Source organism: Mizuhopecten yessoensis, unplaced genomic scaffold, assembly GCF_002113885.1.
Source record: "Mizuhopecten yessoensis strain PY_sf001 unplaced genomic scaffold, ASM211388v2 scaffold716329, whole genome shotgun sequence".
NCBI classification, from domain to species: Eukaryota; Metazoa; Mollusca; class Bivalvia; order Pectinida; family Pectinidae; genus Mizuhopecten; species Mizuhopecten yessoensis.
The window spans coordinates 570,714-596,482 of NW_018480062.1; the positions used below are offsets into that span (position 1 = coordinate 570,714).

The window sequence follows — 25,769 nt, forward strand, 5'->3', positions numbered from 1 at the left end:
AGTATCATACATGTATATACCCTTTTTGTCATGGTCCTGTATATTAAATGTATGTACATCATCTGTACGTCAAGTTTTGTCAAGGATTGTCATTGGTTGACTTGGCTGTTCTGGGTAATGGTTCTGATTTGTTGATTGGTTAACCCAGCTGATAGAATTTTAAAGGGAGACAATTTTTCTTATTTTTGCCAATTTCATATCATTTTCCTTATGGGAAGATTGGCATATTGATTGATCACGAATACATGACAATCTTAAAATTTAATTTTAAACAGGAATCAGAAGTAATGTTATTCTTTCATTTTTATGGTTCCAAGGTTTCAATAACATTGATTAAATTATATAAGTTTAAAATTTCCTTAACTAAATGCAACTATAAGTGGAATTTTTTTTAAACTTCATCAATTAGATCTATAAGCAGGAATTGAGTTTTGCTAAAATTTATAGTCATTATCAATAAATTATGGACACAGTGATGCCTAATGAAGCTACACATTTTTATCTATTATTTTTAATTTCCTGGAGAACATAAGCTTTTTCTAAAAAATATTTTTCTTGGCATCATCAGTTCATCTCGGTCGTCTTACCATAGTTGTAAAGTGGACCTTCACGTGCATGGTCGGTAGGTACTGGGGGCGTGTTGGCAGGATATGGGGTGTGTTGGCGGGGCGGAGCTGGTGGCAGCTTTAAGTATTAATCCTGTGTGGGCAGTGATTGGCTAGGTGTATAGATTTAGTGCTATTTTTGTTCTTGTTGTGTCCATCGCTCTGTACAAGTATAATTGTCTAAATTTTCGCCCTGTTTGACGTTTTTGTGTCAATTGAGTTTGAGAATGTATCAAAGCAAATTATTGTGTCCATATATTATAAAAACATCAGCAGGGCTAGACTGGGATTTGAACACTGGATTGATAGTATGGGGAGGTAATATAACTGTTTATACGAAAAACATACAGTGGGACAGAGATCCTTAAGTATGTTGCTAGGTTATAATGATTGAATGGAAATGACGCGGGTTTTTTAGTTTATTATGATATTATCATAATTTTTGTTTCAGTTTCATTCATGAGTGTACACATCTTATTGAAACGTTTCTATTGATATTCATGGTCCACACTTATTGGTAGCAAACAAATTACTTTTAACTCCCAAACCTGATTCTAGTACATGTATTCATTGGTGTAGAAAGTATTTTTTCATGCTCTAATCTGTTGCACTTTGAACTTTAGAGTTAGATTTAGAGATTAAAACACACATTTGCTGCACTTTGAATTTTGATCAATATCTTTCAGATCGTGATTTATAGCTAATTGATGATCATTGAGATTGTTCTATAAGCTCTTCTGACAGTTTCTTCATTTGATGCAACAAAGCTTATCTATAATATTCACCTTTTGTAATATATTTGAATGTGTGTGGTGTAGTCTGTAGGGGGAACAGAATCAGTTAGCCAATCTGTGTCACTGAGTCCATTCATAAGATTGCGAAATTCTGTTTCACCGAGTCTTTGACTATCACAAAACTGCAGATCTGTTTCACTGAGTGCTTAGATTGCCTTCAATGCATGGTGCACTCTGCAACATATACCTGTAACTAGTAGATATCACAAAAATCAAGTGTTTCTGCTAGATTGATATATAACATTGTCTTCTCTTTTAAAGCAGCATGTCATTATAGAACTGTAACAGCCATTAAGGTATATGAGGGGAAAATACTTCCTTACTGGCAAGCTAGCTTTTTTAGTGATGCAGTATAACCCTGGGACCCGCTCACTAGTTCAGCAACGTCGAGCGTGGTCAGTAATTGGATTAACAGTTTATTTTAATGGGATCCAGTAAGTTGGACTTGGGTACAGTTAGTTTTAGTCGGACTGGGGTACATGTACATTTAAGTCAGGCCAGAAAACTTACAATAATGGGACTTGAGGGCAGTTAGTCGATTTGAGGTCAAGTTTATTGAACTGGGGTACAGTTAGTTAGTCAGATTACAACCAGTTAGTCGGACTGGAAAAGTAGCAATTACCGGTAGTCTGACAGGGATACAGTTATAGTTGGACTGGGGTACAGAGACTGATGTGCAGTTCTACTAATTAGTTGGACTGGGGTCTACATATTGTTGCATGCCAGTAGTAAGACTGGGGTGCAATAAGTTAGTAGTTGTACCACAATTTGACAAAAAATGCATTTCAGGTTAGTCGGACTGGATTACATTTAGTTGGACTGGGGTCAAGTGTTAGTCAGTAAAATGTATGTGTAATTATACCAAATTAACGGCCCAATTACATGACCCATCTGATATGATGTACACGAGTGATTCCAATTCTCTCACTATTAATACTTCCAAACCTGCATAATAAAAAATCATCTTTATTTGATTAGCTGTACATTAATAGTAGAAGAGAATATATTGTGTGAACATTATCTGCAACCACAGACTTGGATAACAATCTAATTCCGTGCTGCAACACTGTATAGCTCTGCTTCAAATATTATGATATAAATTAATTACAGCTTATTATAGTCTTATAAACTTATTTATTTTTAACATTTATGGTTATTAATATCTATTGTATGTGGTGGGGATCAGTTTACCTGTATTTTGATATATATTATAATATATATATATATTATATATATATAATTATACACTGTATTGTCTCAAGTGGTGCTTTAATTGTGTTTCAAAAGATCCGGGATCCATTGGCTTTATAAGGAAAGGGCCATTAGTGAAAGGGACTGTATTGGCAGATTAATTGGAAAAAGTAGTACCTAATAATAATGAATATGAGTGCTAATCAGATGAGGACATTCACAGGGATGACAGATCTAGATTATTGCAGAATTTCTGGAAACAAAAATTTTGACATGATGATTGACAATACAATGTATTTTGGTTGTGGTAGTAGTCAGTAGATATTAATTATAATTGTAATTTGGCCAGGTTCCTAGATCTAAACAATTAACTCACAAGTAGAGTTCAATAGGAAAAGGAAAGCTATTTATTATTAATCTAATTAACTTCATTTAGTAATAAAATAGTGCATGCTTTTTAGGAAATTGTGTACCGATTTTCATTTATATTCTGTTTTTGTCACAAAAATTCCTTTGTTTTCCTCATGAATTTAAGGATATTGAAGAACTTAAATAGATAAAAATAAGCATGTTTTTCTATTTTCAACAGCTAGAGTGTAAGAGACATCGTACAGCCTCCTGACTTCACCGTGCTGGCTGGTATCCATGTGTGAAGACAGCCTTACAAATGTCTTTACAGTTGACACAAATATGCCTCCTTGGTCAATATTTTAATGGAATTTTCAATATTTCCCCTTATACAGTAACAAATCTGCATCAACAACACCGTCCCTTCCCAGAATCCCTCAGAATGCCCGCCCACCAAGTCCTCCAACATCTGGACGTCCGAAGTCGGGAGTAAATCGCCAGAGAGCAGTACAGTCGTCTACAAGGCCGAGGGCAAACGGACATGACAAGGCTGTGAGTCACCCTGTAACACTCTCGTATTGATGATTCTTTATTAATCATTTAACACAAATTTTCACCTCATACTAGGTGTCATCTGATCACTTGTGTCAAGTCCATGGCTATGGGTCAAGCTGATCAAATTTTACTTTAGCACGAATCATTCTATTTTAGGCATTGTATGGCCTCTAAATCTACAGCCTGCTGTGGTATTTATGTGAAGACAGCCAAATGTCTTCACTGTTCACACAAATATCAAATATCATCAGTATCATCAAATGATTAAGACAGTCAATTAAATATATATTTAACATTTCAAATAACATTATTTGTTCAGCTTTCATAAATTGAACATGCATCAAATTATGGAAAATGTAGGGTAATACTTACCATGATATGTTTAGGTAGAAACTTTATTTTTGTAAATTCAGTATTTTAGATGTAATATCACAATATCATTATAAGGTTGATAATTTGCTATAGATTATAAAATACCTCAAAGTTTTATGTCAGATTTTTACAGATAACCTGATAATGAACTGTTTTGTTCCCAGGTTAATGGAATGGCGAATGGAGACATGGGCCTAGCTTTACAGGGCCTTACTGTCCAGGGCTCCAACAGTAACCCCGACAACAGGATTGTCGAAGAACCTTCCAAAAAAGTGCGAGCAGTAAGTTCTCCTTACAAAATTCTTATACACAAGTTTTTAGGTCACCTGAGCTTTAGCTCAAGTGACCTATTGCTATCCGTTTTCGTCCGTCGTCGTCCGTCGTCCGTCGTCCGTCGTCCGTTAACATTTTACATTTCAAACTTAAAGTCAAGTTCTGCTGGGCCGATTGAACTGAAAGTTGGTAGGAATGATCGCCTCATGGTCCTGACAAAGTGTTGTTATTTTTCGGGTCGATCAGAAATCCAATATGGCCGCCACGGCCGCCATTTTGAAAACCTATTTCAAACTTAAAGTCAAGTTCTGCTGGACCGATTGAACTGAAAGTTGGTAGGAATGATCGCCTCATGGTCCTGACAAAGTGTTGTTATTTTTCGGGTCGATCAGAAATCCAATATGGCCACCACGGCTGCCATTTTGAAAAACTATTTCAAACTTAAAGTAAAGATCTACTTGGCCGATTGAACTGAAACTTTGTAGGAATGATCGAATCATGGTCCTGACAAAGTGTTGTTATTTTTCGGGTCAATCAGAAATACAATTTGGCTGCCATGGCCGCTATTTTGCTACTAAGTTCTAATAGGCCGATCTCACTTAAAATTGGTCTAGGAATGATCAGCTCATGGTCCTGACAAAGTTAAGTTAACATTATACTATTTTTTACTCAAATTGGTACATATTTCAACAACAAAAATAAATACTGTAGACTCAGGTGACCGTTTAGGCCCATGGGCCTCTTGTTAATATTAGGCAGTGAGTTAGCTGTCCTACCCAATGTAAGCAAAATGCCTGCCTCTCGGTCATTATGGAGGCAAAATGTCCCACTTTCATTGCATACAGAATGTTCCATTTACCCTCTGCAAGTAGAATGTTTTTCACTTACCTACTTGGGGCAAGTTTTTCCTCTTTCACCGACTGGAGGCAAAATGTCACTAATTTCCTTGACCCAGAATGCATATCAATGACCATGAAATAAAGTGAAATGCCCCTTTCTCTCCCACTGCAGGTCAGAATGTCCTCCTTTCTCTCCCACTGCAGGTCACAATGTCCCCCTTTCTCTCCCACTGCAGGTCAGAATGTCCTCCTTTCTCCCCCACTGCAGGTCACAATGTCCCCCTTTCTCTCCCACTGCAGGTTAGAATGTCCTCCTTTCTCTCCCACTGCAGGTCAGAATGTCCTCCTTTCTCTCCCACTGCAGGTCAGAAAGTCCTCCTTTCTCTCCCACTGCAGGTCACAATGTCCCCCTTTCTCTCCCACTGCAGGTCAGAATGTCCTCCTTTCTGTCCCACTGCAGGTCAGAATGTCCTCCTTTCTGTCCCACTGCAGGTCAGAATGTCCTCCTTTCTCTCCCACTGCAGGTCAGAATGTCCTCCTTTCACTTGCTGGATGCAAACTGTCCCTCCCACATGTACTAAAAATAGAATCTGTCTCATCTGTTGGAAGCAGAATAAAATTCTTGTTTTCCCACTCAAAGCAGAATACCTCTCTGCCATTGAAAGTAGAACGTTTTACTCACCAACAGATGTTATATGTTTAACATTCGCTGTTTGTTTATCCCAACCTCTGAAATTTTGAAACATAATTTGAGTAAATATACTTCATATAAACCATGAGCTATATATATGTATTTTTTAGAAGTAAACAGTTGCCTGCCTTTATTGTGAATCCCAGCAACATCCATTGAATTCAGAAACGTGTGTATTTGGAAACATCTTTCGCTTGATGCCAAAAGCCTGACATGTGTCTACTAAATTATTCCGTTGATATTACAGCCGGGCCAAATTATAGACATCAGGGCAATGATCAATGATGCTACCAGGCTGTCTGCTGAGGAGGGCACTGACCAAAACGTAAGTCACACCAATAATGTCAACAACAATAAGGAGGGCACTGACCAAAACGTAAGTCACACCAATAGTGTCAACAATAAGGCGGGAGGTGACCAGAACATAAGTCACACCAATAGTGTCAACAATAAGGCGGGAGGTGACCAAAACGTAAGTCACCATTAATGTCAAATGTTATTGAACTGCAGTGAGCTGACCAAATTTTCATTTGGCATGTCTGCCAAGGAGGGGACTTAAAAACTGCCAGTAGATGTTGATACTGTATGTTGACACACATTGCTATGTAAATTTACGACACAATTTGTTTATCTCGGGTCAGGTGAAATATTAGAAACTTTATCTGTCAAATATAAACTAGATTTAGGAAAGTTTCATTTACTGAATATAGACCTTTTCACTTTTTTAAATTCAACATTCTTGTTTGATTTCAAACTTTCTAGATTTCTGTTTATAGGATATACGTAACTATTATTAAGCTGAGTTTTTTTCTGGTTTGACAGTCACATAAGGTAAGTTGTGAGGCTGGCGATGACACCGCCATCTGTAGAGTGTGCGCATTACTGAGCTAGAGCTGCGTTATAGTGTTGAGGACTAGGGAAAATCAGAATTATGGAATCTTTGTATACATTCTTTTTTAAGCCGCTCCTTGCGAGAGCTGGGCGGCTTATTAATTCTGTCCAGAGAACGAAATAATAATCCATACTTTAAATAATTGCTGAAAACAAAATGTTCATCTCTGGTGCATTCTACGAGTGTTGTGGTGGTGAAATTCGTGCACTAGGTTTGAGTGTTTTAGCAACTCGGATTGCAGTCTGAGGAGTGTTACGCGTGTGAAACACATATGATACGAGAAAGCACATGTGAAGACTTTCAAACATTGACGCTTTCTGTAGAAGGAAGAAGTAAATGTATATACCTATAAACCGTATGAGTGATGAAGTATAACCTCTATTTTGATGTTTGAAACGGGAACGTAATATGACATATCGTGCTTAGGATGATAACGGTAATGCCTCTGAGACGAGACGATATGTGAACTGTGTACGTTTATCAAAAATTTCTGTTACACAGCATGCTATTTCTTGTGTATTGATTTATGAAAGTGCAACAATTTAAGAACATGACACAACAGCGGCGCCGTGTCAAAAATAGTATCCAATTCGGTGTAAGGGAAATAACTCTTATGTTGTTAAAGTCACATTGAGAAATATAATTCAAATATATTCCAAGAACATTTGTGAAATTTTGTATATTCAATGACGGTAAATATAGTCGCTACATATATTAATAATTATATATTGATATGAATAAAAAATAAATAAAAATAAAATAGTACACCTTAAGCCTTCAAATAAATAGAAAGTTAAACTAGAATTATGTCAATGTGACATTACAGCCGCTCACCACTTTAAATTTAATTGCTTCAGTAACACATTGAGCATCTATATCTACTATAATACCTCAGATATGTGTTCTGTATTCTGCTAATTGAAAATCAGGTCATGTGATGATGTTGCCTTCGGGATTTTCAAAATCAATCGCTTCTTAAATGATGCCTTAAAAACATTTCTCCCTCTCCTCTTTTTTTTCAACTACTGTTGTTGCTATGTAAGCTCATTAATGTATTCCACACACCATACCTTATGTATCAGCTAGCAGGCAACCAATCATATATATGTATATACATGTAGTGATTGCCGATAAATGTTGTTTATGATTTGGATTGATTTTATCTTGCCTATAACAGGACCGACTATTGAAGCCTCTAGCAGGGTATGTAGGTTACAACACGGAATGGAGGGAACTGGCCCAGGTTATAAGTAGGGTAAGTGTTTCAGGTTGTAAATTTCATTAACGAATTCATACTTGTAACAAACATGTACCTATATGATTTTTAGCTCACCTGGTCTGAAGGACCAAGGTGAGCTTATGCCATATCGCAGCGTCCGTCATCCGCGTCCGTCATCCGTCAACTTTACACTACTAGTCATGAACCACTGAGCGGATTTTAACAAAATTTGGTGTGGAGCATCCTTGTATAAATGGTGGGTCTGGCCCTCCAGGGGCCTGAGGGGTGGGGCCAAATAGGGGAAATAAAGCAAATTTTTCTTTAAAATCCTTCTTCTTCTGTAGGAATGAAAGGATTTGTTCCATATTCGGTGTGGAGCATCCTTGTATATATGGTGGGTCTGGCCCTCCAGGGGCCTGGGGGGTGGGGCCAAATAGGGGAAACAAAGCAAATTTTTCTTTAAAATCATTCTTCTTCTGTAGGAATGAAAGGATTTGTTCCAGATTTGGTCTGAAGCATTCTTGGGTGAAGGGGAACAAAGTTTGTATAAATGGTGGTTCTGGCCTCCCTGGGGGCTTAGGGGCGGGGCCCAATAGGCGAAATATAGCAAATTATTCTTTAAAATCCTTCTTCTGTAGGAATGAAAGGATTTGGTCCATATTTGGTCAGAAGCATCCTTGAGGGCAGGGGAACAAAGTTTGTATAAATGGTGGGTCTGGCCCCCCTGGGGGCTGAGGGGCGGGGCCCAATAGGGGAAATATAGCAAATTCTTTAAAATCTTTCTTCTCCTGTAGGAATGAAAGGATTTGTTCCATATTTGGTGTGGAGCATCCTTGGGTAGTTGGGAACCAATTTTGTATAAACAATGGGTCTGGCTCACCAGGGGCCTGAGGGGCGGGGCCCAATAGGGGAAACATAGCAAATTATTCTTTAAAATCCTTCTTCTTCTGTAGGAATGAAAGGATTTGGTCCATATTTGGTCAGAAGCATCCTTGGACGAAGGGGAACAAAGTTTGTTTAAATGGTGGGTCTGGCCCCCCTGGTGCCGAGCCTTGGGGCCCAATAGGGGAAACATAGCAAATTATTCTTTAAAATCCTTCTTCTTCTGTAGGAATGAAAGGATTTGGTCCATATTTGGTGTGGAGCATCATTGGGTAGTGGGAAACCAATTTTGTATAATTGGTGGGTGTGGCCCCCCTGGGACCTGAGGGGTGGGGCCCAATAGGGGAAATAGACGTAAATCTTCAAAATCCTTCTTCTTCGGTAGGAATGGCAGGATTTTTTCCAGATTTGGTCTGAAGCATTCTTGGGTGAAGGGGAACCAATTTTGTATAAACGGTGTGTCTGACCTAGCTGTTGGCAGAGAGGTGGGGCCCAATAGGGAAAATAGAGGTAAAACCTTTAAAATCCTTCTTCTACCATAGGGATTAAGGGATTTTATCCTTGTTTAGTATGGAGCATCCTTGGGTGACGGTGACTCAATTTTGTATAATTGATGGGTATGACCCCCATAGGGGCATAGGGGTGGGGCTCTGTTTGAAGTTTGTTCATCTATATCTCAAGTACTGGATGGATCTTTCTGAAATTTTATATGTACTAACAGCACCTACCATGGAGTGCTATATCTTTACTTCATACCAATTTCTTTAATTATATTCAGGTGAGCGATACAGGCCCTCTGGGCCTCTTGTTATATTATACAAGTTTATTATAATATTCTGCCCATTGCAACATGACAAGTTATTGCTGCAAGCATTATGACTTTGATGTTTTGCCAGAATGACCTCTGGTCATCACTTTTGTGTCTTTGTGGCATGATTATGACCTGGTGCCTCTGTGTAATGGTACAATGACAATTTATATATTGGTATGTGACCAAAGACTATATCTTTGTATGACCTGCCAATTTGACCTTGTGCCTCTGTTTAGCCTGATTATGACCTTGCATCTCTGCATGTAACCATTCGCTATAACCTGGTGTATGAACTGAGAATGATCATTCGGCTCAATGATCTGACACAGGCTTTGCGTCTTTATGTGTGACCTTACCATGACCTTGTTCCTCTTTGTCACCTGACCTTTGCCGTAACCTGATACTTTTTGATGTGACCTGACCTTGACCTTGTGTTTCTGTGTGTGACCTTGTGACCTTGTGCCTCTGTTTGACCAGGTCTTGACCTTGCAATTCTACTGTATATGTCATGTATCATATGTATTCCATATACATTCAGTTTATTTTTATTCATACAGGATATTTACTCACAAGACCCCAATGTAAAATGGGATGACATTATAGGTCTAGATGAAGCTAAGCGATTATCAAAAGAAGCTGTAGTATATCCAATTAAGGTAGGTACTACTACGTTACCATTCCGTCCTGTGAGTTCTGATAACAAACGATGTTGTGAATGACATTCTTGCACACACCTGAATTAAAAACTCTGTCAGGATGATTTTCATTACAAGTTACAAGGTCTAAACTTCAGCATTTAACTCTTTTTTTTCTCTTCGAAGAACTGACTAACTATTGAAAATTAAGTTGATATTGTCTCATTGCAGTACCCACAATTATTCAAAGGAATACTGTCTCCGTGGAAGGGACTTCTACTGTTTGGCCCTCCTGGTAAGTAAACAAGGAAAAGGCACCATGCTCTTTTGTATTGTGGTACACCATTATTATATATAAGACGGAAATAGACTTATCAATAGATATTTCAATTGAAAAAATTGATGAAGTAGAGGTCAATTTTAAAGGTCATTGACCAGGAGTTCATCGTGAGGTTAATGCAAATTGTTTAATTCAAGTAAACTGAAGGTGAATTCAGTTCTGGTCTTTTTGAGTACAGAACAGTTTAGTCTGAGGAGGTTAATTAACACAAGAAAATTATAAACAGTAAATCCAGAGGGCGAAAATGTGAAACTGTGGCAGAAATTTCCTAGTACAGAAATGTATACAGTATAATCGGAAAAAACAGGTTTTGCGATAATGATTTACAAGTGTCTCTCAAATGGTTCACCAGATCAGTAGCATACAAGTATATTTGTACATTCACTGTGAAACCCACACAATAGGTATTAATTATAAAGTGTAATTAACCATTGCATGTGTTACTTCCAGGGACAGGGAAAACATTATTAGCAAAGGCAATAGCCACTGAGTGTAAGACAACATTCTTCAACATATCTGCATCTACTATAGTCAGCAAATGGAGGGGTGACTCAGAGAAACTAGTCAGGGTAAGAAACTTTAATTTTATTTATTTTACATAATAATATTGCAAATTTATCAACTTATATTAATCTCTGTTGTTGGCCTGGATGGTAGAATGCAAGTAGGCCTAATGTAGAGCAAAACCAGGGTACCATACTTGAGATAACTTGGATGGTCAGCCATATGACCCATACCATTGAATGTGAAATCGGGGAGTTAAACCCTAGACTTCCTGATGAAACGAAAATGCACTGTTCACTTGCCACCTGACTTCTAACTTTAATATTATTATCTTACACTTTTAAAGATAAAATCTCCCTATGAGTACATATTGAGGGATTTAATTAACATAGTCATTTAGATATGGTAAACATACTGTACTATAGCTAGTTCTATTTTCATCAGGGCAAAGGTTAACATATATAAGTTCTATTGTCAACAGGGCAGAGGTGGCTCAGAGAAGCTAGTCAGTGTTGATGTAAGGTTAATACAACTTCTTGTGACAAACTTTCATTTTACTCTCCAGTCATTGTTGTCCTTATTGTTAACTTTCAGTATATTTATCTTGTTTTAGTGAACTTCTAATTATTTCAGTTAAATGATTAGTTTAACAGTAGACTACTGTTCTGTTTCTTTAGCTACCTAGTTTTAGCGCCGACTTTGACTTTCAACATCTTTTTTCTAAACAAGTATGTTTTCTTTACAATACAGGTGCTATTTGAAATGGCTAGATACTATGCTCCCTCCACCATATTCCTGGATGAGTTAGAAGCTATAATGAGCCAGAGAGGTTCTAGTGGTGGCGGAGGGTAAGTCTAAACATTGCCTGCATTTTAATTATTATTATTATTATTATTTTTTTAAATCCACACAATCACCATAACTGATATTGATAACAAATTAGAAGGAAGATAACTCTGTAAGCTTTCTGTGATGTAAAGCAATTGTTTCACTTCATTTCACATTTTACTGTTGGTGAATTTGCTAAGAACAACTTCTTGAAGTAAAAATTGCAATCAAGATGTAAGTGGTTTAATCATTATGGTCAATCTGCCTCAGGTCCCTGTGCAAAGTTATGTAGTAATGAAATTAAGACTTCAACATTTTCAGCTTGTTTTATTCAGTACACTAGGTGTGTTAATTAACCTTGCATTAATAACTGTGACTTAATGGTCATTTACATACTGTGTATCTTGCACATGGTGTGATGTTAATTTATACATTCAAAAATCCAAATGACAGACTGATATTATCAAAATGGGGTCAATATAATACCAAGACCTGTTGATAATGGATTCCCTCCCTTTCAAATACACAATATGAGCTGAAAAAGATATAAATTTTCGTTTTTGATGGAATATCATTCACACAGTTGATTTGACATGCATGTATTTGAATACAGAAAGATGTACAACATAAACTTTTTTTTCATAAAATATTTTAAAACTAACATTTTCCTCATGCAAATGTTTATTCAGACCTCGCAAGGCTTTGTCAAGGCTCGGCTGAAAGCAGCATTAGATTACTAGATCCAACCTTATTTCATAAATGAACAACTTTGGTCCAACCGGTTCAACCGTTTGGATTATGACAAACGAAAGCAGCCCTGATTTTACTGAAATTGTAACAGAAGAGGGAGATAACTCTGTAGATTCTATGACTGATTGTTCAATCAGACAGGTAAATACGTTTACCTGTCCGATTAAACACCTCTTTCATTTGAATTAAATTTTTATTTGTATGGGAAAGTTATTCTTACAATAAAATAACACTGTTATGTTTGGCACGTTGATTTTCTTTCATTGTCACAGTTTTAAGAAGTCAAATTTCAGTTTAATAAGAAAATTGTTTAAAAGATTAGATTTCTCATCTACGGACCAGAATTGTTTTTGGAAAAATTCCATATCTTGATCATTCTTAATGGTGAACTGAGTGTCAATTTATTATGTGATGAACCTCAACAATTAGTTATCTTCCAATTATTTATTTCTTCCAGAGAACACGAGGGTAGCAGACGGATGAAAACAGAACTACTGGTGCAAATGGATGGTCTGGCTAAGACAGATGATCTTGTTTTTTTACTAGCAGCCTCCAACTTACCATGGTAAACAGTCATTCAAGGGCATTTTGGTTCATCTTTTAATCAAGCTCTTTAACCACTAAAGTTGTTAACAATTTATTTCTCTCAGCACAAGCCATGTGTTTGCCTGGGATGCTGATGCAGCAATTTTGTTTTTGAAATATGGTAATATTGGAGGTGTTATGACTCGTTTTTGTCTGGAAATTGCAGTATGATTGAAAGGTGTATCTATCGGAGGCCTAACTGTGTAACTGTATTTAGCGTAGGATCATCAGGTTTGGTATAAAACAAGTTCATCATGCATGGTGAGTTGAAGTGTCAGGCATCAAAAGCAGGTCACTTAACTCTTTCACCCCTGAAATTTCATAATGCACTATTCCAACCTTTGAATTGGAAGAGTTTAAATGTGTCTTTAGGGGTGAATGACTTAACCATGTTTTGACTCTAATTGCATTACAAAGTGACCAACAGTTTCACCTTGGACCTCTTTTGTTTGAAGAGCATGTACTACTAATATTGCCAGTAAAGTTCATTCCTAAATGCAAGGAATTTTTCATGAAATGATACCGTTCATCCATTTCCTGGTTATAAATAATTATGAGAAACACTTTAAATAATTCCCCTGTTGCAAGTCAGTGTTCTTTACCAACATATACACAATTGGGGACATAGGCAAAAGGTTGCAAATTTGTTCCAAATCACCATAAGGGAAAGAGGGAAAAACTTATTAAAAACACATACAGGTATCATATAACTATAGGTATTAAAAAAGGTTTCAGAATTGTGTCATAAAATCAATTAAAGCTAATACTGAAACATTGAAAAGAAGATAGAATGTTGTGTAACTTAGTTGATTACAGAAATAAAGTGAAAGTGATATTTTATAAAAATGATTTTCTGTGGCTATAGGGAGTTGGACCAGGCCATGCTGCGGCGACTTGAGAAGAGGATTATTGTAGACCTGCCTACGTTCGAGGCCCGGAAGGCCATGTTTAAGTATTACCTACCACACATAGTGTGCCCTAAGGAAGGCGGGCTAGAACTCCTGTCTCATCTCGACTATGATATGCTGGCAAATGTAAGTAACACCACTTTAGGTCAGATGACCTATAGTCATCGTACTTCATCCGTCGTCGTCGTCGTCGTCGTCGTCGTCGTCGTCCACCGTGCGCCGTCCGTAAACTTTCAACATTTTAAACTTCTTCTCAAGTTCTAACATTGGGATTGAGCTGAAACTTGCCTGAAATGATCCTGAGATGGTCCTGACCAAGTGTTGTTATTTTTCGTGTCAGTGAAAATTCAAGATGGCCACCATGACCGCCATCTTGAAAAACACATTTTAAACTTCTCATCTTCCACCAGTGGGATTGAGGTCAAACTTGCCTGAAATGATCCTTAGATGATCCTGACCAAGCGTTGTTATTTTTCGAGTTGGTCTGATATCCAAGATGGCCGCCATCTTGAAAAACACTTTTTAAACTTCTTCTCCAGTTCCACTGGTGCCATTGAGCTAAATATTGGTGGGGATGTTTCGGGGCCTCGGAAGTGGAACTTAACTATAATTTTGCTTAAAAAGGCTATTCCTCCTTAATGCCTAAATAGATATTGCAACCAAATATGGTCTGAAATATCATAAGTGTGTAGGGGGGGGGGGGGGGGGGGACCATCGTTTCTTGAATAAATGAGGCTGGTTCGACCCCTGAGGGATAGAGAGGGCGGTGCCCCAAGAAAGGAAAGTACCTTCAATCCTGCTTTTAAACACTACTTGTTAATGCCAAAGGTAGATTACAACAATTTCAGTATGAAACATCGTTTAGAAACAATCATTTCTTATATAAATGAGGCAGGTTTAACCACTGTTGACAGCGGGACGGGGCCTTTAAAGGAGAAATCTATTCAGATTTAGGTTTAAATGCTTTCTGATAGCTTTACTGACATATAGTTACCCACTGCTGACCAAAACTACCATCATGGAAAACAAATTCTTAGAATATTTCATTGAAAGTTGAAAAGTTACCATTCTGCCTGCTCAGTCTTTGTAGTCAAATGACCGTTTAGGCCCATGGGCCTCTTGTTATAGTGGTTAACATTTAATTTAATCGTTCATATTTAATTTTTTCCCTGCAGATTTCGAGAATGGCTTTTGTTTCTGTTGTTTTAGAAATCATGTTTTGATATTATCTTTACGCAACAAATTCCTTAAGTTTCACTGTAAACAATAGATATTCTTAAGCATTTTTAGCACACAAAAACCAAGGTTCAGACGTGCAAATACTATGCATAATTGGTGAACACAAACTATGGTCTGATTGGTAGGTTTTACAAATCTTGACACAGGCTTTATTAATTTAGAACGAAATGCAATGACAGATAAATATGTGTTTTTTGCAAGTTTGCATGGCTCTTAGTTATTATAATGCTTTTGAAGGACTTTGCATTCTGTAGACAGAAAATGTAATTGTTGTACTTTTCCCTCAAAATCAATGTGAGATAACGTTGTAGCATGATTTTTATGCAGATTTATGATATTTCATATGGCTGTTTTATGTTAAAGGTGTAGTATTTGAAATATTTTTTTGTCGTTTCAGAAAACAGAGAGCTACTCTGGCTCTGACCTGAGGTTGGTGTGTAAAGAGGCAGCAATGAGGCCAGTTAGAAAAATCTTTGATGCTTTGGAGAAAAACGACAAAGATGGTAAGCATTTCAAATAGCACTTAATGTAGACTACCATTGTTAAGTTGAACCATTTTTGTGTCGCCTACGACGGATGTTGGAAAGACACATAGGGGCTGCTGCTTTTCTGACGGCGATGGCGTCGTCAACAATGTTAAGGTTTTGCATTTAATTTCAAATTTCTGGACTTAGAAAAAAACTCAACGTTAAGGTTTTGTGTTTAGCTCTTACATATTAGGCTGTGTTAAGGTTTTGCATTTAATTTCAAATTTCTGGACTTAAAAAAAAACCCAACGTTAAGGTTTTGTGTTTAGCTCTTACATATTAGGCTGTTTCTGACAAAGTATAAATGCTAGAGCAACCAAACTTGGGTCATAGGTGTATCATGGGATGTATAGCTGAATGTATTACACTCTTTACTAGCATTTCAACGATTTCTATATTTTTTGCTAAAAACCTCAAATTTCTGGACTTAGAAAAAACCTCAACGTTAAGGTTTTGCGTTTAGCTCTTGCATATTAGGCTGTTTCTGACAAAGTATAGATGCTAGACCAACCAAACCTCAAGCATACATGTATCATGGGTAGTAGAGCCTACTACTCTAAAAACATTTCATGGATTTCTGCACTTTTTCGTATAAAAACCTGAAATTTCTGGACTTTGAAAATAATTAATGTTATGATTTTGGGTTTAGGTCTGTTTCCTTATGTACTATGTCAAATGCTTATTATATTGACAAAGCGGGACAGGCGACACATATAATTACGCGTAATTCTTGTCTAATTTTTAATCTAGATCTCATTTACAAATTGTAAGTTAACATTTTATATATTTACCAAAATATCATCACAATTGTAACCTGTTTGTGCTACCATGTGTGGAATCCTGCTTGTACATATGAACTTTTTCTGTTTCCAGCAGACCAGCTCCATTTCCGGTTAGACACAATAACAACCTCTGATGTGCTTAAGGCTATAGATCGGACTAAACCCTCTGCCTCCAAATTAAAGGAGAAATACAGTGCCTGGCAGAGAGAGTATGAATCTGTGTGAAAATGGAACATAGAGCAGAGATGATAATGTTACTGAGAGCAGATGTGTAATCTGCGTGTCTGGTTACAGTCCATCTTCAGCACTGTATCACAACTAATTCAATGCATAAAATCTTGACATTCCGTCCACCTAATATTTCACAGAATGCACACATCTTCTGACCACTCACTTGTCTAGAGCTCTTGGTGGCCATACAAGGACACTTGTGATTCCTGCTTCTGAGTCCACCTTCGATAATATTTGAGGCTTACCTGTAAGTCTCACCTGTGATTATAGGTGAACATTACCTGTGAGACTTCATGTGAGGCTTAATATGCTAGTAAGGCTCAAGTGATGCTTATCTGTAATACCTGTGAAGATTACCTGTAATACTTACCTGTGAGGATTACCTGTGAGATTTACGTGCGAGAGGTAAATTGCTAGTAAAGCTTACCTGTGAAATTATCTGTAATACTTACCTGTGATGATCAACAGTAAGACTTACCTGCATAATTTTCAGAATTATATATGCTATTTATCTGTTATTATTACTTGTCAACTTACCTGGCTGTAAGATGTATTGGAAAGACTTGTCTGTGAATACCTGTTTGACTTACCTTAGTTTAAAGAATTAACTGTACTGATCTTTAAGGAATACCTGTAAGATGTATCTCTAAGACATGTCTGTGATTACCTGTCTTACTTACCTTTAAGACTTACAAGTAAATGGCACCTATCTCTACTGACTTGTAGTTATAGAACGGACTAATGGAAAAATACCACTTAACTTTTCTTAAGCGACTTCAATTTTTTTGCATAGAATTTAAATTATTCAAATTACATTATAATTGGGATTTCATTAAAAAGTTACTTGAACATTAAGGTGATAACTACCAATCCTTTACACTGTTGGGCACCTATCAGGACCAAGACTGATCGTGATCAGAGCTTTGTCTGTCTGAATCCATCAAGGTTCATGTAATTTTCTTTTAGAACAACATATATGTGTAGTTCTGGTATCTGTTATTAGTAAAGCAATTGGCTAGGTGAAATTTTTAAATTCAGTCCCTGTATATTACACACTCTGTTATACTTTTGTTCTATTTTAAGCTCAATGATCAACAACCGGTATATCAGAGTACTCTTCATCAGGTTTTTCCACCAATTTCATTTGTACAAAAATATCAACTGTGTATGCCATTAGCTGATAATGTAGAAATGACTACACCCTTTATCCCATATCTGTGTGAGGTTAGCATTTGTGTATATATACTATGTAAAAATAGTAACGTATATATCTGTAGGCTGTGATTTAATTACGATAATCATTATCATAAGTTGAAATTACCCAGTAGTATAAGGTAACACCTTAATATATAGATGGTGAATAGTTCCCAAACCCAAAACTAGTCAGTAGTAAAAAAAATATCTCAACTTTAGGAACATCTCATTGAAACAATGCTACTTGTAGTTTAAGACTTTTAATCTCACTGAAATGACATTATCTTGAATCTTGATTCATCCAGACTTTCGCCGTTGTCAAATATTTGATACAAGCGTATGATATGTAAGCATGTTTTGGTCAGTTTCCCTGTAGATGGGATACCTGACTATTGGTACATTGTGATAGGTACATTGTGATAGGGATGTTATAGAGAATTGCTGTAGCATTGATATTTATTGTGTTTGTTTACTTTGTTATAACTGTACAGAAACTGCCTGAAATTCCACTTTACAGTCCGTCCAGAAATATTATATTTCAATATCCGTCCACTTCATTATCTTAACTGTTACGAGTTTATTTGTGAGTGTTTAAATATAGATATGGTTATTACAGTATAATCATCTTTGTTCACAAAACACTGTTATATCACGTGTTTATATCTTTGGCTGTGATTATATCGCTGTCTACTGCTGGTACTTCTCTGATATAATTACCAGTCCTTTATCTCTCTACATACTGTATAACATGAAATATTGAGTGTATTTTGGTTGTCGATTGAAGTCATTTAGATGTAATTACGTGATACAAATTTGCATGGATAGAACCCCATATAAACAAACAGTAGTCAAGGATATCAATCAAATTTATTGCACTTATTTCCGTGGTTCCGTAGCAACAATGAAAACCATGAATGTATATACATAACAAACATTTCATGTTATAGAGTAACTCGTGCAACTGAATTAGATTATTATATAGGATCTGAACAATAACTCCGACGTTTTTCTTTGTAAAATAGACATCTTGACATACTAGTAACAGGGGTTGGTGATATGTAAGAAGTTCAAATATATGGTTAAGTTAATTAAAATTCATTTCATAATGAATCGTAGGAATACCCCCTCACAGCATTTTATAAGTCAGTTGAGTTGTATTCACATGATGTTCATAAGTCTTATTGCCTCAGCAGAGATGTAACATAATCTGTGTGTAGTGTGCTAGTGACTTTAACATTGGGGGAGGGCTGGTGACTTTTACCGGTGTGTGATGAGTATAATAACAAGTTGTACAAGGACAGGTGAACTTGTATATTAACGTAAAGTTGACTCTGTGTTCGATCTGTGCTTCAATCTATAAAATTTGTATATCTCTAGCCCAATCATTTTGTAAATTCACTTTAATTATTTTGTATAGATAGGAAAATAATCTTAAATTAGAGTTATCTTTTCTTTTCAACAATCCCTTTGTTTTGAGTTATTGACCTATTTTACCTATGTTTACTTGTAACGGTGTTCACCAGGTATGGTCATGGTCGATACATCAATACTTTAATACACAAAACAATCAATTTTGATGTGGTACTTGTGGAGTGTAAGTAGTTCATTCATTCTTTAAAGCTACGACATTTTTAATCTGGTTAAGTAACCATGCATGGCATTTACGTTTGTATTTTTCATTTAAGGATGATCGATCTCCTGTACCGCTAAGGTTAACCAGCACACATTGAACTTCCTCATCCTCAGATCTTCCTTTACTTTCAAATCTCTAGAGGTTTTGCTTCCTTGCCTGTGTTTTTGTTCAATATATATTTTATTTATATTAAAAACGCTCAAAATGACACTGCTGTATGAACAGTTTTCATTAAGTTTGTGTTCCACCCTAGTACAGGTCAGTGATGCTGAACAAACTCTGTCACTGCATTTGCACATTCAAAACCTCTAAAGAGGTATTTGAATTTCGTTTTAAATTTGTGATAAAAGTAAGATACATGCATTTATTATGGGATAGGTATACAATGTTTATGAAGTTTTCAGGTAATGATTGGGTTATATTTATCTCATGGTGAAATTTGAGGTAAAATGTTTTTCTCAGACACAACTCAATAAAATGTTTTTTCACTGTAGCACAACTATTATGTATCGGGGTAATCTGCTTTTGATACACCTACTGTATAGTTATAATGATGAATTCTGAAAAAGGTAAGTGTATCTTTAGCCAAATGTAAAGGTAGCATACATTCTTGAAAATGGAACACAGTCATTATATATAAACAAAATATTGTTTTGACAATTATCTGATATTTTTTATACATTTCTGGACCATCCTCTCAATGTGTGAGTTGATATCTCAACTATTAGCTACAACTTCAATTTCTGTATCAACTTCTGCAGATTCAAGAATGTGATTTTGATCGGAATGTCATTGTTTCCTGTAGTAGTATTATATTGCAAATATATTGTGATAGTTATATATATAATGTGATAGTTAGGGACAATGTGTAAAATAATGTTAGTAATTTATTTTATATATTTGTAGTAACTGTTATACCCTGTGTTTGCGTTATAGATTGTTTATTGTATATTATTGTGTTGTTTATTGTATATTAATGTGTTTGAATATCTGTCTAACAGATTAAGTTATGTACTTTGAGGCATTTAGATCAACCACTGCTTTCTTGGACAGTGAGACTGACTGTGATAGTGCACCAGGGGAATATTATTGGATGTTCCATATGCTGCATCGGTAAAGACAGCTGCCATTTTTGTGACATACATATTTAATCTAAACATTTTGTTTTGTGGTGAAAGCACAGTTTCCTGACAGAGAACCTGTATCCTACCACAGGAGTACTGATTTATCTGAAAATACAACCACAAGGATTTTATGCTGTATCAATACATATACAAAATGTACATGTATGCCAATTAATCTCTATGAATCATATAGGGTATAAGGACATACTGTATACTGGGAAATGTTTGTAACAATGTAATTCTGCCTTTTCTGCCCTGCAATAATGATGGATGTATCATTACAGCGAAGATTAATTAAATCTGGGCAAATATGGATTATTCTGGCAAAGGGCAATAGTTTGACTGGGCAAGAATTTCCCAGTATACAGTATAATTCTAAACTATCAGAGGATAGCATAGGGAGTATATACTTGTATGGTATAAATATATAGATTTAGAAACTATAATATATATAGATACAACATCAAATTCCTGTGGTATTGATACAATGTTCTATTGGGATACAAGTAGTGTTTTACCTGTATGCAAGTACATACAGTACTGTAATTAGTTTCCCTCCCTTTATAAGCACTGCTCCACATTTTAGGCAGTTATAGAAACGATTGAAGCTCTTCCTTACCCAAACACCCTTCCTAGCTTCCAGTTAACAAACTACGGTACTATGTACCATTTATATCTGACACTACAGTCTTGCAATCTGACAAGACTTTCCCAGTGTTTAAGATAAGCAAACAGTTAATGAAATTCTTCTTGGGAATGTATCCAACAGTTATGTTGCCTTCAGCATCTGACAAAGAACCTATCTTCTGTTATCTTAATAAACATCCCCTCCAGCCAAGTTTTGGTCTACGTGTGTCAAATACGTACGGTAAAACTACAGTTTTCTGTCAAGGGAGATGAGTACAGTTTTGCCTATTCACAAGCTTATATACAAGAGTTACTACACTTTTTTTTCTGTCAGGAGACGTATTTCTTTATAGGACTACTGTTAGCTGTTAGATATAACTATATATATGTACATACATGTACGTGGTGTGTGTCACTGAACGGTTATACACTTGTCCTGAGGTGTACCGTTACCTGTTCTGATGACGTTTGACGTCAATGTTCCCAATACATCACTACGAAACCACACACTCATTCTCAATAAATAGTCGCCGACAGTTAAAGAATGTCTGTTTTATTTAAATGGATACACTTTTTTGCTCTTTTAGTCTTTATATATACTCTCCCCCCACAATTTACCTACAAACGTCTTTCGGGACTTGGCACATGGTTATAATGAATTAATCATCAACCACAAACCACAGCTTCTGTTTTAGATCAATTTTACAACAATAAACTTTTGTGTTATATTGATATACACGATGTATCTCACATTCCAATTTACATTTCATTAACTGATTTACAAACTGGGAGTAAGATAAACAAGCATGTTTATCATTATAATGGAGATGTTTGTGGTTCTGAAAATAGATGGAAGAAAATCAAATGTTTTATGTTGAGTGTAAGTTTGGGAAGTGCTGCGGTACTGTGGTTGTGAAACTGAGATTAAAATAACTGTATGGTACGAAACAGTAGATTTTTGTCGGTGCAGTAAAGTATGCTAACATACTACATAATTGTACAGTATTAAATTTGTTCTAGGGTTGGGGACAAGGTTTAAAACATACTACAAGGTACCTGTAACTGCCAAAAACGACATATTTTTATGACAATAGAAGCTTGGGCATGATGTGTAGTCGATCGTTCTGTCCAAACTACATCCTAGTTTCGATTTAGCTCCATGAATAATAGCAGACCAGTGGAGTCATCATACTGAATATGTGGGTACTTTGCAAGGAATTATACACAAATATGTCAAATTCCGGTCACTGTAGCCATTATTCCCCTTCACCGAGTTTGGTTAGACTGTATTTTGCTCCATTTTCAAAGATTTTCTTTTTAGTTATATGCAGCAAAGCACATTTACGATGAACCAAAAAAAGGCTGAAGAAACAGTGTTTACTGAATCAAACTTTACTTCTGGTCGTTAAAATCAAATGCGTTCTTGTTTTACTGTTGGTTGCCATGTCAGTGAAGCGACACTAGTAGTAATACCATTGTCTTTTGGGGGTAGGGCTAGTCTGTCGATCATTTTTCACTGATCAATGGTCTTTATTTTGAATTTCTCTAATTGGGAGGGGCTTGACGTGTCATATTTCCGATATATTTTATGTTAATTTCAAATGCACAAAATGGAGAATGAAATATATAAACAAAATAAAAATAAAATCGATGAAACAATCTTTTCTATTGTTGTTTGTTAAAGCACCAGTAGATAGCGGTAAAGAGATAAGAAGGACCTTGAGAATTTTTCAAGATAATGGAATCTAAACGTGTTGAACTATTCCAACATTTCCCATCAACCATCTTGTATGTAAGTGCTATCAGCTTTGTTGAAGCACGGGATCTATAATTCCGCGGTTGAAGTAAACATGAACGCACTTTGAAGTCTTCAAGCGACTTTAATAAACCATGCTGTATAGAAGGACATAATTAAACGGCTAATTACTTGCTCGAATATTGTGCTCACAGGAGTATTCACACAAACCTCACCGAATAACTTTTAATGACGCAGGAATAAGGTGTTTTAGAACTTCAAATTACTTTTTGAAAAACCATGATACACATAATTATGGTATTTAACCCATATCTTGCTAGGATAAAGTCCTGTCGGATTTGTTAAAATGGATGATCTAATATGAATCAGAATTATTCAAATTTTCCAACAAATTTTACTGATGAGTCCTGATGCCACGAGTGATGACTTGTGGTGTGTCACCTATATATAAGGTATTAGGAATATGTCACTGTTCTCGGCTTGTGATAATTCAATATAGATTGCATTTTTGGAAAGACGTATCTCGGGCCGTATCGAAGCAAATTAATTGTGGATTAGTAAATTTAAAAAATCTCGGCATGATTGTATGAAAATACTAAGAATGGACAGTTCACAGTCGTGTAGTCATAATCTTATCAAAGTTTTGTAGCGAGATAACGGAAACGAGTTTTGCGTGCTCAATTTCAACTGCTATGTGTAACAGGATGCTTAAAGTTCTCGAAATCAGATGCAACATGTAAGAATCAAACATGTGTTTTCTTCCTTCTTAAATAACATCGTTGCTCAATATACAAACTTCCACTCTTGTTACCATTTAATCAGGGATGCAGTCGTGTTGTGAAAATGTAAACAGGAGAAGTGGAATTAATGAAATGTGGATTTTGAAGTATTCATAAAACCTTTTGATAGATCTCGAACATCCATGCCTTAAAAATTTACTTCTATCAAAACGTTTGCCTTTTCGACTATTTACACTACCATACGATATAAATGTCTGATTATAAAGCATTTTAGAGTACATTTAAAACACACACACACACACACACACACACACACACACACACACTCACACACACAGAAAGGGCCAAAATGAAATATACTGACGATATAATTGTTAGAATGATGAAGTTCCTGGTTGACAATACCTTTGTTGGTTCGATGGCAATATTTTCAAGCACACTGGAAGCATTCCTGAGAAAATATTTATGACCTACTTGTTTTAATGAGGCTGAATTATCCGGACTGACAGCAAAAACATATCCAATTTCACGTTCAGTTATATCAACAATGACATGTTTTTAAATAACAATTATTTGATTGACCACGTCCATCATTATTATATTATATACCTTCATGGGCTGGAAATCAACGACACCATATACGTTTCTACATAGCCGCTTCCGGCTTACTACCGATCTTGTACTTTTACCTTTCTTGAGAGTAACATCCCTATCCACAACCTACGATGATTTCATACCGTATTTTATTCGAATTCAAGAGTTTGCACCGAATATAAGGACTTTCGTCATATATATTGTTTGCTAAAATACAAAGGACAAACACAATTTTCTGGTAGGCATCATGATTTCATCGGAATATGCATTGTGTTTTTTTGTGTACGATATGAAGGTCGCTGTTTTTGATTGTGCTCACTAGTGTGCCTTGTTTGTTTTGTTCTCCACTTCTCTGGCTTTCACTGTTTTCCACCGAAACACCTGGTTGTATTCATCTTAAAAAATGTCTACCACCGCCATTTCAATCTTTCTGTTGTCCATATTTTGGCATAATTTATTGATTTTGAGTTCTAATTACGGTTCTTTTGACACTGATCTGTTTTACTCTACCCTGTTTTTAACCAGATCCTCTAGAAATGGTGCACATTTTTATTTTTTTATTTTTCATACTGGTAGTCTGTTGGTATAATCTGCCGCTTTATTTGCCGCTAAATTCCTCAACAAAAATGGCGATAAAAAATGTATCTTTCGGATATCATACTTTGTTGTGTATGCTCTGTTCTTTCCAGCAATGTAATATTTAACTAAATAGCTTTCGTTTCTATTGACAATATGATAGGTGTATCTGCATTTGCCATTTATAAATAGAAATACTCAATATGCCAAATAGTTTAGACATGATTTAGTTTACCAAGAGAATGAGTGAAATAAATCTTGAGTAATCTTAACAGACGTTATCAAGTTTCCCTAATCGTTCTTTAAATGTATTCTTTAACAGCAACGACAAGAAAAAGACCGGTGTTTTAACCTTCATCACCTTCCTGAATCTAGACACAAGTTGTGATGTAAGACGTTACAGATAAGAAGACTTTAACAAAGCATTGCGCTATTGTCGTCATAATCAGATTCTATTATTATCTGCTTTTGACAAAAAAAGGTACCCCGTGCGACAATCACTATGTTTCGATCATGAGTCATATATTTTCCTGATAGATTATTAAAATATCTTTGCAAAGTCATGACCACAATTATACAAGATAATAAATGTATACGCAATTATAAAAAGCGTGAAGTGTACTGACGTGACAGCTTTGCTATCCCGATCGATTAGTTTTCTTTTCCTCAGTAATAACATATACCAGTCTTCCTGACTAGAAATTCACTGTGCACAATTGATTCA

The 25,769-nt window shown here is 36.0% G+C and overlaps 1 protein-coding gene across 15 annotated transcripts in view; it reads left to right on the top strand.

Annotated features, from left to right (window-relative positions):
- The window catches only part of LOC110443142 (katanin p60 ATPase-containing subunit A-like 2), a 31,755-nt gene extending 8,723 nt beyond the window's left edge, over window positions 1-23,032 (top strand). For 13 of the 15 annotated variants that reach the window (XM_021487152.1, XM_021487162.1, XM_021487158.1 and 10 more), the window contains 13 exons: window positions 3,334-3,490; window positions 4,030-4,146; window positions 5,916-5,993; window positions 6,491-6,499; window positions 7,738-7,815; window positions 10,030-10,128; window positions 10,339-10,402; window positions 10,898-11,016; window positions 11,702-11,799; window positions 12,987-13,094; window positions 13,980-14,148; window positions 15,659-15,764; window positions 16,662-23,032. In XM_021487152.1, the coding sequence (XP_021342827.1) occupies window positions 3,334-3,490; window positions 4,030-4,146; window positions 5,916-5,993; window positions 6,491-6,499; window positions 7,738-7,815; window positions 10,030-10,128; window positions 10,339-10,402; window positions 10,898-11,016; window positions 11,702-11,799; window positions 12,987-13,094; window positions 13,980-14,148; window positions 15,659-15,764; window positions 16,662-16,795 (1,336 nt within the window). In that variant the 3' untranslated portion in view covers window positions 16,796-23,032. The remainder of the gene's footprint in view (window positions 1-3,333; window positions 3,491-4,029; window positions 4,147-5,915; window positions 5,994-6,490; window positions 6,500-7,737; window positions 7,816-10,029; window positions 10,129-10,338; window positions 10,403-10,897; window positions 11,017-11,701; window positions 11,800-12,986; window positions 13,095-13,979; window positions 14,149-15,658; window positions 15,765-16,661) is intronic. The other 2 variants (XM_021487155.1, XM_021487169.1) reach the window with 1 other exon arrangement.
- Window positions 23,033-25,769: the final 2,737 nt, after the last annotated feature.